Genomic DNA, 13,785 nt, shown 5'->3' on the forward strand with positions numbered 1-13,785 from the left:
TGCAGGCATTGTTTTAAGCCCAAACTCTTTGATGGTGCGGGGGCAGCGGACCCCTGGGCTAATCTCCCTCTTGTTTCACTCTGTCTGTCCTGAGGAGTCTTGTTTCTGTGCAATTACAGAGCAATCAGTGCTCAGCATCAGCAGAGGTGTGTGAGGAGATGGCTAAGCAGATAAGTGCTGGAAGCTTTACAACCAGCCTCTTTGGAGGTGACAGTGTTACTAATTTCTGGCAGTAAAAATGTCAGGCGTGGCTTTCGCAGTGCTATCTTCTGGGGCTCTGGGTTGAAGAAGCTACATTATATTCTGACACTATAATCAGATTATGTCTTTTTTTGTTGTTTTTTCAGCACTGAAGAACTGAACTGCTGCACAGAACAGCTGAAAATATAGTGTTCAAACTGAACTTGAGGCTGTTTTTGTAACATATATCTATAAACAGAGTTACAGGTAGACTCAGACAAATTCCTTTTGGGGGGTTTGGAGGTCCTATCTGTATATATTTAATAACTTTGTATATACTGTATAACTTTAGCCTCTCAGTGTTGGCCATTAGAATGGTAAAATGGGCTACACAGTGCCAAGATGCTGCACATCTCGTCCCGTAATGAGATCACACAAGTTAACTGATATATAGCATTTTATATATATATATATAGATATATTAGCAGTTTTAGGATCCTATCATGCCTTAGACAGACATAAACTTTCGGTTTATTATAAAGGGATCATTCATAAACAGGCTTGGCCAGTGGAAACAACTGTAAAATGCTTTTTCCTTTGGTTGTGGTTTGTAGGTAGCTCCACAATGCAAACAAACAAAAGAGACATCATGATGTTTCTCTCTTGGGAAACTAATCCTCTTCCACACACCTTGTTCCTTTACAAGCCAGTGCAGTGAGGTTATTAGTATTTAAAAGGCGTAGTTTTTCCATTAGGAAATGATAGATAGCATCCATTGCCAAACAGATGTGAAAACCACTCACACCACATACACATTTCCCCCACACTCTGTTCCCCCAACAAGTGGTTTCAGTTATTTGACCCAAAGCCAGTAAAAGGCAGTTGATGTTGTCCACTTCTCTGTCTTTGATTTTATGTCTATACTATGGCATGTAGGTCTGTGAACAGCACTCACACACACACACACACACACACACACGCACACGCACGCACGCACGCACGCACGCACACACACACACACACACACACACACACACACACACACACAGGAGAATAGAAAGTGGATACACTTTACATCCAGAGCAATGTGTTCAGAGATGTTAACATACCACTCCACTCACTCACTGGCTCTGCCGACTTGCTCTGCCTCTCCTTACACCGGGCGCACAGGAGGGGGCCACACACAAGTCTAGTCACAGCAAATTCACAGATTGAGATAATCTCTCTCTCACACTCTTGTTCACACACACACACACACACACACACACACATACACGCACACTGGTCCCCCTCAACCAACTGAATTGAAAACAGGTGCCCGCCACATATCTTGCATTCTTCCAAAACACAAAAGTGGTTTGACCTGAATGGTTTAGTTGGAGTCGAGCCACCCTGTATGAAAGAAGAGTCCATGTGGAGATGTGTGTGTGTAAACATGGAGGCGTTGGGTTCTGTGCAACATGCTAGTGGAGCAGCAGAGACTGAGACAATATTGGAACCACATTTCTCCCTCTGTACAACCCTAACATGCAGTGTCAAGTTAACATCAGGATGAGTCGCAGATACGCCATGTGAACATAGCATACCACCGCATTTAATAGCTTTAGATACAGCGACCACAACAGTATACTGGTCCGGCTTTGACCGATATGGATGAACGATCAAAATGCATTGCGTCGATACCTCTTGGTCCTTTCTTAAACTTTTGACTATCTTTAAAAAAGTTGCATTGGAAACGTCAGTCACAGAGATGATCTTATTTCAGTCACAGTGTCTCTCTCTGTGGCCACAGAGGATCTGGTTAGTATAGGAACTGGTCCAATGAGAAACAGAAGGCAGAGAGCTGCTAGCTGCTGCTATGGACGAACCACTCTAGCTGGTCAGATGAAGGGGAGTGGAACGACAGTATTCAACATTTGTCTTAAAGCGATGATCGAGGAGTTGATGAAAAATGTTCTACAGTTGGGTTTTCCTGGGGGTTTAAGCAGTTTACTTTAGAATCTTTCATAACGGATCATGGTGTATGTCTGTGTGTGTGTGTGTGTATGTGTGTGTGTGTGGTGTGTGTTGAGTATAAATGTTGAATTACTTTTCAATTCATCTGAATAAGAGCTGAACCACTGTCATCATTAATTGTCCTCAGTATGTTGAGTACAGTTTGATTGATGCATTATCTGGGAGGAGGCGTTTCTACAATGCTTTCGCCACTGTGTACACAATGCAAATTTTGTGTGCGTGTGTGTGTGTGTGTGTGTGTGTGTGTGTGTGCACTGCATACTGTCCAAGTCGATGTAATGTGAGTTGTTACAGCTGACAGAGAAAATTACAAGCATCTCTGCTCTTACATATGGGAACGTTGCAGTGAACATGATGTCATTTCATCCACGTCCTCCCCCCTCAAAACCCATGCTTTTAATCCATAGAATATGAAATTATTACCATATACTCAAGGTTTTATCTAGTAAGCCCATATTTTGAGCCATATTTTGAGCTCATGTTCATGTTCGTGAGCACATTGACACAGACAATGTCGACACACACACAACACATTCACACACGCCTGAGGGTTCTTGAAGCTTGAATGCAACATACACATCTTTAGATATGGAAAAACATATTGTATCCATAAACAGGAAAAAGTTCAGAATTAATTTCTCTAAACAGCCTTCTCCCCTGTCTGCAGATGTCTCTTGTGGATTGGGTTTTGATTTGGCTTTTAAGGCGAGCCAGAACTCAGCTCAAGTCTCTTTGTGTGTGTGTGTGTGTGAGTGTGTGTGTCTGTGTGTGTGTGTGTGTGTGTGTATGTGTGTGTGTGTGTGTGTGTGTGTGTGTGTGTGTGTTTGTATGTTCCAGACTGACTTTGATGGGACCAAACATCCAAACTGACATTCGCTGTGGCAGTAAGCTGTGTCTGGCAGCAAATCAGTATATTTCTGGATTGAATAAAACCAGAGACAGAAAACAAAGTTCTCTCTGCGCTTCCAATTTTTTTTTCTTCTCAAGGCGTAAATGATAGCGAATAAAAGAATATATATATAAGACGAGAGCATCTGACTAAGAATGTGAATTTGGCTTTGTTTTCACTGCATACCTGTGGTACCATTAGACTGTTAAGGTGTTAACTTCCCTCAAGTGAAGACTAGATTAATACATGTTAAGTCACAGCTGATTCCCCAAAACAAACAGTACTGAGGAAAAAAAGAAACACTTTACATAGTTTATAGGTTCATGAGATTGACAGTATAGGGAAACTGAATGATTGTTTTTACCATTGGGATGCGGGGACAAAGTTGAGTATGTCTGTATCCATTTGTCAGCTTTGGTGAGAAGGAGCCTAAATTGTTTGAGGAGAGTCTTTCACAATAGTGCTGAGCCACCGCCGCCAGAGCCGTGTTAACCCGTCCTGCATGGGGCCGGGGGCTTAAGGACTTCAGGGCCATTTAAGACCTCCTCTCTCTTGTTCTGTATACATGCAACAACAACAACAACAATAATGCAGATGTTCAGGCCAAATGAAATGCAAATCCATCCTCGACTAGCCAATATGGAGAGAGCCAGCAAACAATATGATTAGAGTAACTTAGCCTATCACCACCACAGCCAATATCCAGATAACGTGTTGAAAACAATGACCTGACACTGCCTGCAGTAGAATAGAAGTGGAAAGAGGATATCTTGGATAAACACAACACCACAAGCAGAAAAACACCAGAAATTAAAGTCACACTGCCACATTTGCAAGTAGAAAAACAGTACAGTCCCATTGCAAGCAGTCGGCGCTGCACAGAAACACAAGAATAGACTACAAGCAGTTGGCGTTGCATTTATCACATTGCAAACATCCGGCACAGCACAGTGAAAGTTAAAGTGCCATCATTGTATGGAGGCTGTCAATCAAGTGAGGTGTAGGCTACAATAGTAACGTACTGACCACTTAGTGGTTTGTAAAGATGAATGACTTATGATATTGCGACTATTAGCTATTCTACAGATATGCATCTAGGCCAAAAGTCACTACCATAAAATGCAAAAAAAAAAAAAACATTAACCATAATTATTAGATTCAGTTTTTTTTTTAAATAGCAGTATTGATTGTTTCATTCAGTGATGATATATGATATAATTAATATGGTATTCTTGTTTAACAGTAAAACAATCCTCAATTTAAAACTGCACTTTAAAAGTCCACCTGTTTTATCAGCCTACAGTAAATTGTGATTTACTGTATGCTGATAAAATTGAGACCCTGTAGATTTGTCCTATTTGCCCAAATGAAATTCTGGTATCAGGTATGGACACTTCTCCACCCATGGAAACGTAAGAGTGAAATACAAAAAAGAGAAGGCTTGACTCACCAACGTTAGATATTTTGCCTCTCTCATCTCTTTAGTATCCTTTGATATAAAGCGATGACAGACAGACCAGCTTGGTAAACATGAGCATGCTGTGTGCAGTTTACTAACATCGCATTACATGATTCCCAGGTATTAAAGTTCAAATGTTTTACCTCTTGTTGGCATTTTGAGCCATGAACGTGTGAAGTTGCCTAAAGTGCAGCTTTAATTGAACAATCCACATTGCGTGTTCATTGGAAACATCAGACGGGGAGCCGGTTCATGTGGGTGGAAAATATCGAGCAAACATTGTTTGTGTGGGTTCATACAGGCACAATGTACATAGACCTGTGTGTATCTGGATGTTTGAGTGAATGCAGAGCTGTAGAAATGAGGCATAACGCTGACTGATGCTGCAGGCCTCTCTGCTTCACAGAACTGGCTTTTCTATCAGATAGACAGCTTGACAATATCCAGACCCCACTCTTTCCGTTACACACAAACACACAAAGGCACGCCAACACACACACACACACACACACGCACGCATGCATGTACACGCACTGCTTTCTGAGTTTGTTCTGCTTGATTTTGGCTGGACTGTTTGTAAGATGAAAGAGAAGTTTGTTACTGAGCGAGTACAGTAAAGTCAGACCTCTGGGATGCCGCCTCTCTGACAGACCGTCCTTGTGTTATGAAAGTGTGGTGGAGATTTACACTGTTCATTGAGAATTTCAATCAGTCATTTAAACCCTCTTGCAACATGAGAAAATGTCATTACTTAAAAAAATATTGAGCAAACTGAAAAATAGAGGGCATTCAAAGTTATTGGCAATGGTTACGGGCTTAATACTTCTAACAGAAGTAGTATAGGAAATTTTAACTGGGTTTGAAGACGTAATGATAAACATCTCTCGCTATGTGTGCGTGTCTGTGTGTCACAATATATCATTTGTGCTGTTCCCACTTGGGCGAATGATTGTCCAACAACAATAAGTGCTGACTTCCAGGGATCTTGGCTATTCCGCCCTGAATTCACCATTTATCTCAATATCTCTATGAATCCTACTATATCATTCCTCTTCAACTTTACACAGATGTGCCAGTTAGCCACATCAACTCACACACACACACACACACACACACACAATACACACACAGATATTCAGGGTGTCTAGGTAATGTCATTACCTTGGTCTGACTGAGATCACAGAGTTGTAGCTTCAGGGCCTTACTAGTGTCTGTAAGGGATTCTTTCATGTTTGGCCTCAGTGAGCTGCAGATTTCCTGATGTATCCAGCATCTTTTTCTCTTAGGTAGAAAGGAACTGATGCCCCGCTCTTGGTAGGCCATGAACGAGAGCTCCGCCATGCCGGGCAGCAGTGTTGGGGAAAATTGCTTGTGAAACTAACTAGTTACTTTACTAAGTTAGTCTTTATTAAAAGTAAATCATTGGAGTACTTTGAAGTTACTCACGCCTTTAAAATCTGTCTTCCGGTGATGTCCTCACTCTTACACACAATCTGTTGTTATCTAAAGAAAACATCAACCTTTGGAAGACAAGGTAGCTTTCATACATTTAAAACTACTACTCTAAGCGTTACCCCCAACAGTGCTGGGCAGGAATGCTATACTTCGTCCTCAGACTAGTAGCTATAGTTAGTGCAACCATAATGGCATTAACACTTAGACATTGATTTGATTGTACATGTTGCGATTAAACTTAGTAAGTGAAAAATACCATATTTCAGCACCTTGTTGTGCCTCGTGATGCCTTCAGGATGTGTGTGTATAGAGACCACTCTGGACTCCAGAGGGTTTCTGGGTTTGGAAGTGAGGCTGGTAATCTGCTGCTCAGATCTCAGGTGAGGAAGGTCTGGAATCACTCATCCTGACAGCCACATCTGGCGCTGCTTTCTTTGTCCTGTTGCCTTCAACCCTGCTCCTGCAAACAGACACCACTCCCGCTTTAACCACAGAGGGAAGGAGTTATCATAATAGCAGTTATGATAATAACTTTATTGGTGGTTATTAATGAGATGGAGAACAGACAGTTTACTCAGGAGAAATAAACTCTTTTTTTTCTTCTAACCCATTAATAGTGTCCTTTGTATGCTGGAAACAGAATTAATGCCAGGTGTAACAAGCAACCTTTATGTTCTCTCTATTTGCTTTGTGGATTACACATAATCGCTGCTCTATAGGAAATATAGACTTACAGTAAATGCTGGATAAGAAGCCACATCTGATCTGTGGTGGATGAGTTGAGTCCCCCCCCCCCGATATGTGAAGCGCTTTGAGTACCTAGAAAAGCGCTATATAAATGTAATCAATTATTAATTATTAATTATGAAGCACTAGTTTATCAGGATTGTTAAGTCTTCAAATGTGTTCTGACAATGACGTCAGACCAGACAGCCCCCCCTCCCCACGTCCGTCTATTAACTATTAGAACATTAGTCTATTTATCTTCACACCCTTCACCCTATAATAACAGCTTTGCATGTATCCAGAGGAATAACCCCACCTGCACTGTTCTGTTATCTTTCTTCATTCCACACTGGACGGCATTATCAGTTGGCAAGCTCAGCTGGTCCCAAATCTGCAGTTGAGGGCAGATTGTAGCAGGAACCAGACCCGCACACAGTCCTCATCTGTTTCCTGTTGGCCCTAGGAAGTGAGGGTCACAGGTCAGGGTAATATTTATGTTTATGGCATGGCTCCAAACATATCACATTTCAAAACAAGAGCCTGCGGTATCCAGGAGTAGTCCGGGATATGAGTTGCACGTGAAAGCATAAACACTCGCATGCACAGATAAGCACATGTGCATCAGCCCATTCCCCTACGCATGCACATTACGCATATTCATGTAGGTAATGCAGGCATGCAAGCATGCACACTTCTGACATCCTTACCATGTGTGTCAGGATCGGTGGAAGGCCCTCGTCCTTCCTGCCCAGCTCATCGCAGTGTACGGACAGAATAATGTGTTCTGATGGAGACAGCAGTCATAAATGTGAGCGCACAGTCAGCTGTAAAGGAACAGAACAGATCTGTGCTCCCTGCTTTGAGCAGAGCAGCTCCACAGGAGTCCATGATGGGAATCTCAGCCTGTCTGGATTCTCACTGAAGGTTGCTGAAAACAGAGACTCTGTTGACATGTGAACAAATGAACACACACGTGACAGATGAACACACACACAGACAAACACACATGCATGCACCATGCACGCCGTCACTCAGACAGAGTTCAGAGTTCAGATATGGGCATACGACAGCTAAATATAGAATCTTAGCGGTAGCTTGCAGATACTTCTTCAATTCAAATGGGACATGGGATAAAGCAGATGTTTGAATCCACACACCCATTGCTGTACCATTTTTTGGCATACTTTACCACTGAGAAGTCCATTAGTTTGTATGGTCTATGTCACACTGTTACAGGCTGGCTCTATGACTGCAACAAAGGTGAGACACACGCGAGTCAAAGGAGTAACAAAGGATAAATTTATTAGAAAACCAAGTTAACAACTGAAGCCAAACCATTGTATGGGGATAAGTCATTTAGTTCAGTATGGTAGGGAGTGGATGTGTGGAAATGTACTGCATGCGTGTTGAGTGTAAACCAAAATTCAACAGAACAGAAAACCAAGAGCCGCCACCCAGTAGTGCGCGGGGAGAAAGGATCTCCTTGCACTGACGTCCGTCCAGCCTTATACTGCAAGCACCTCAGCCCCAGGTGTTTCCTAACGATCTCTCCCGCTCCGAAGGTCACACCTCTGCAGACAAAGAGGAAAACACAACAGCACAACCGGCAGGACAGAAGGGAGCAGAGGTCTCGTTACCCCCCCCCCCCCCCCACATAAAAAACGGGGTCCCAAACGGGGAGAATCTGGCTTAGTCACACTATTCACTTTTCGGTAGTCAAAAACGAGGGCTTTTATTAGACTTCTCTACCAGCAAACAGGGAGATGCCCAACTAGAAGAGGAAGGTTCGGCTATGTTATTTCAACTTCTGAATCCATAATTTTGCGCTTCTCTTCAGAAACATGATAAAATCTTTGTCTAATAGGCTGTGCATCTCCCACATCAATATCATGCTCTATTAAATTCGTTCGGGTAGGCCTATCACCAAACAAACACGGGTAGTCATAAATAAGATTTCACACACACACACACACACAAACACACACACACATAGTGGGACAGTCTTACTGGTAAACAGATGGGAGATTACCGGTGTGGAGCAGCCTTGTCTAAAAAGGGTTTAGTGATTTAGTTTATAGCTCAAGTGTTGGTGGCCAAAAACTACTTTGTGTAATCCATAGCTATTTAGGCTCCTTCTGGCCAAAAACACAGCCAGCAGCTGGGTATACAGTAGAGATGCTGCTTTATACCCCAGAGAAGAGACCATTTCCCTTGGCTTACACTTCCTAATGTTTGGTCAAGCCTAGTGGGGACACCACATTTCTGAAGATACGAGAATACCAATCATTCTGTTTCATTCATGTTTCAAGCACCAACAACTGACTACTCATAGAATACCTGAGCAAAGCAAACTAAAAGCACACATTTAAGTAGATGCAAAATATCTTCACATTTTTCACATCAGCACACTGCTTTGAACTGCTATCTGTAAAAGATGGCCTGACGATGCACAGATGTCACACATGCCGCTAAGTGCCTGCTAAGGGATTTTGTTATCATACAGGTATCTGTTTTCCATAATCACTTTCTTAGAGAAGATGATGGTTTGATGAAAGAAATTGAAACACGATGTAGAACTATGTAGGTGTTGAAAGACAGGGTCCCCTAGACAGGCTAAAACAAACTTGCCGACAGACTGAACCACTACGATGCTGCATAATTTGTACGTAGAAACAATCACAATCAATACGTGACTTTTTGTGTTTTACTCAAAGTGAGTGGGGCAGTTTGTGTATTTTCTCTTTATTTAGACAAGGGGAAAGCAGAGAGGGTCACAGAGACGGGTGGTGTAGAGAGTGCCAAATATTGAGTCCCAGCCATCATACATGGATATGAGAACCAGTAGATCTATGGACTCCACCACATGGTCTCACTCATGTTCATATGATGAATTGCCAGATGGGTAAAAAGAATCAAAGTTACAACTGCTTTGTGGGTTTCTCCCAGCCAGGTCTTTAGACAAACTGTACAACTTTGCCGAGTGTGCCGGTCTGCACCTGATCCTGGGGCTCAATGCACTGCACAGGAACCCAGACAACTCCTGGAACTCCTCTTCCACCCTAAGCCTACTGAAGTACAGCGCTGGCAAGAAGTACAACATCTCATGGGAGCTGGGCAACGGTCAGTACAGCAATACACCACATACTGCATACTAAGGAGTACTGATGGGGTACAGTCAGCAGTACAAAGTAGCTAAGTACATTTAGTGCAATTTTGAGATACCTTTCATTTACTTGAGCGTTTTCATTTTCTGAGACATTATAACATTTCTGTCACATGAGGTTACTAATTACTTTCCAGACGTTTTCCATATTAAGCGTAGCATAAGTTGTTAAAGTATTATACAGTACATTATCAAAGTCATCCAACTGAAAGAGGGAGTAATTAGACCTAGCACAACTTTACATGTTAATGCATGGACAATTTAATGCTAGGGACAATTTAATGCCATTTACTCAAATGGGAGACTGTCCTTCAGAATGAAAGTCAAATTTTTGAGGACTTTCACTTTTACCAAAGGAACATTCCGTTAAGGTTTTTCTACTTCTACTTAAGTGAAGGATTTGAGTACTTCTTCCATCACAGGGTACAGTGCTCTAAGATGCAATCCACTGAAACCAGTTGATAAACATTTTGTTCATTTAACATTTTAATGGTGGTTTCACAGGGAACATAGCAGTTATTTAGAGAATAAACTGCCAAGTGTGTGTCTAGCAAGTTAAGGGTTAAGGCAAGGGTTCATTCAGGGATGAAAAGAACTGCTAGTCTTCATGTCATCCTAACCATCTGTGTTCCTGGGGAACTACAGGGCTCTGTTGTGTTCCCCGCTGCACATCACTTCAGATTTTCATTTCATTTCATCTGCAGTAAAGCTCACAATAAAAACGTCTTTATGCTGGCCAAAGCCTTTAAGAACCATGCAAAATCCATTGATTGGACCATGTGTAGATTTAGTGAGGAATTGAACCGTAGCAGAAGTAATCATTTCAAGTGAGTTACCCAGAGAGTGCAGACAGGAGTGAATTTGTAGAGGTTGTGTGATCCTTCAAAATCTGCTGATAACATTCTCATTATTGCTATCAGGACTACAGCACAACACAGTCTATGCAAAAATACATGCCACACATACACATTGAAACTTTTATTTTATAGTTGAAATGCAACCTGCTACAAATGCAATCCTAATACATTTTAGTAGAATATCAGCAGTGGGCGTGCAAAAGTTTAGTTTTTCTCCTTTTCTTCTTTTGGGAAAAGTAGCGCTCTCACTCTCTTTGTGTTAGTGAATCTGTGAGGCCACCCTGTGCGCTTGGAGCATTCTCCTAACATTGAGTCCATCTGTCAGTGTTACTGCGAATTGCTCAATTATCCCTTTTACTACTGGCTGTTGGATACTGTCTAGGAGGGCAAGATCAGACTACAACAACAACAGTATTCCCTGCCACCTCCCCACTGTTGCTTGTAAAAACCGTATCTCTCTCACTCAGTGTGTTGTATCTCCTCTTCCCAGAGCCAAACGCCTACCGCAGCATGGTGGGCCGTGCGGTCAACAGCACCCAGTTGGCTCAGGACTACGCCACGCTGCGCACCCTGCTGCAGTCCGTACGCTACTATCACCGGGCCCACCTCTACGGCCCCAACGCCGGACGCCCGCGCAAGAACGCCATCCTGCTACTGGACGGGTGAGTCAGCACATCAAACGTGAATTTTTGGGGAGGATTTCTGTCTGGAGTGTGATGTTGCCATGACGAGCCGTTGAGAAAAAGAAGTGAGGTTTCCACTCCATGTTAGGTTATCCAGCTGGAAAAAGGGAAGGTAGTGGAAAGTACGTGACAGAGGATTGGGACTTTCACTGGGCTTTACTGTGTTTCACTGTGCACACGTACATGCACGCGCACACACACCACACACACACACACACACACACACACACACGCACACACAGAGTAGTGTAGTGGTGTTCAGTGTTTATGGAAGTTCCACTGTGCAGGTTCCAGGGTCTCAGCTCCAGTTATACTATGTCAGCCTAAATAAAGTGTCACCCGATTGATAGCGTGGCGGCACAATGTCCCACCTGCTCGCTTTACCCTCTCCCCCTACAGAAGCTCCACCATTGGTTTAAGTCTGCTGGCTCATCTAACAGCCTTCTCACAATTACAGCCTGTTCTCTCTTACCTCTCTCCACCTACTGTCTCATATAGTGCATCTATCCTATGTCATAGTGTCATACCTCAACACTGCAAAAAACACCCGTCTTAACAAGGCATTTAAGCTTCATATTTAGTCTTAAAATAGTATTTTTCTTAAAGCCGTGGTAGGTATAAGTTTGAAGAAAAACAGGAAGAGGAACGCCCCTAACTCCCCCTCTCCCCTCCCTCCACTACCCAGCCAGCCAATGGGGAATGAGCGTGCAGGTGATTGACAGCTCAGAGTGAAGCTCTTCTTGCTCTAAAGTTTACCTCAGTTGGCCAGATGCCCAAGCCACAAGATTTACTTTGAAAGCAAATAGGATTACTTGGCTTAATTCAACCAAAATGTCAGCTTGTAAAACTTACCTACCGGTGCTTAAAAAGAAGTGAAAAATTCTGCCAGTGGGGTGAGATATTTTCAGATTTTCCCCTGATGCTTGTTTCAAAAACTTTCTAGAAATGAAGTGTCACTATCATGAAACAATACAGAAAAAGGCAGATCCAATATCAAGAACATGACACATGACACAAGAAATTTACTGAAGCAAGTTTATTTGCATTGGAAAAAAATGAAATTATCCCATCCCATTTAACAGATTTTTTCACTTGTTTTAGGAATAAAAAGAGTTTAAGACTCAAGATTAAGAGTACAAGATTAAATGACATACTGCCAAACACTTTCATATGATCTCTCATGTCTTTCTTATGACCTCACTTGCTTACAGAAGTGTATGTTTCATAGACTTTCTTGTCAAGCATATACAGTGTATCTCTAACTCTTACCAAATTATATTGTCTTGTCTTAGCCTTAACATATAGTCTTCCCATTATAGTTCGAGACTATAATGTGTCTAATAGAAAATTTAACTTGCACCAAGGCATACAACAAACATCAAACATCAAAAATCATTTTAGGATCTGATTCAGACCTTGACGTTTTTTATGCACCTGGCCCACTGTACTGACTCTGAAGTTACATGCAGGAACACGTGGCCTCTGGCAAGATGTACACTTGAGGTGATGAATATGTAAATCAATGTGTGTCCACTTTCTCATTATGATGCACAAATTCTGACTTTGACCTAATGTCATTTGTATGCTCCTTTCTTTTCCTTACACACCTAAAACCCTGCAGTATGTCTAGTGCTCCTATCGGTTTGCTTAAGTAAAACAAGAAATCTGCATACTCCAAAGCCATCAAATGGGATATAAATAGTTACAAAAAGCGATTTAGTCAAGGTCTGAATCAGGCCCATAGTGAGGACAGGTATCTAGTATAGGGGGGCTGCCACTGCTAATGAATACAGGAGAAACACAGCTATGCACTACATGATTTTTGAGTAGATAAGGAGTCCTGTGCAGTAAACCATCAACTCTAAGCCAAGGGAGATTTATAAAACATGCCTATACACAGGTACGAAGACAATTAGGAGTGACAAGGGGGGGAGTACTGTATACCTCTAGCTTTAACTAGCATTGTTAAATAAATGGGCAACAGCATTCCTTTCAACCAAAATAGAGTTCATAAAATTAAACTCTTGCGTGCTAAAATTACAGAGCTTTTACACATATACACACACAAGCACGCATGTGCGCATACGCACACACAAGCACACTCTCCTGCAGTTTACTGTAATGTCTCAACTTATCTTAGCCTGAATCTTCCCTGCAACAGCACACATTTTGACAGGTAGTTGGATGACATAATGGAACAGTATAATTTGATATGGGTCTCCCTCGAGTATGCACTTCAGCTACTTACATCAATGAAACCATTAGGAATTGTATCTCAGTGGGTACTGGCATTTCTAATTCAATCATAAATAAAACGAGTGGGCGGGCGGGTGTGTGTTCGTGTGTGTGTGTCTATT

The 13,785-nt window shown here is 42.2% G+C and overlaps 1 protein-coding gene across 1 annotated transcript in view; it reads left to right on the plus strand.

The window, feature by feature from the left end:
- hpse2 (heparanase 2) overlaps positions 1 to 13,785 on the plus strand; it is a 55,670-nt gene that overhangs the window by 22,237 nt on the left and 19,648 nt on the right. The window contains exons 4-5 of the mRNA XM_071526627.1: positions 9,672 to 9,845; positions 11,236 to 11,407. Of these exons, the coding sequence (XP_071382728.1) occupies positions 9,672 to 9,845; positions 11,236 to 11,407 (346 nt within the window). The remainder of the gene's footprint in view (positions 1 to 9,671; positions 9,846 to 11,235; positions 11,408 to 13,785) is intronic.

The sequence above is a fragment of the Centroberyx affinis genome, unplaced genomic scaffold (genome assembly GCF_046629955.1).
Source record: "Centroberyx affinis isolate AG114_WGS23_722 - 3 ecotype Tasmania unplaced genomic scaffold, CSIRO-AGI_Caff_v1 ptg001434l_1, whole genome shotgun sequence".
Taxonomy (NCBI): Eukaryota; Metazoa; Chordata; class Actinopteri; order Beryciformes; family Berycidae; genus Centroberyx; species Centroberyx affinis.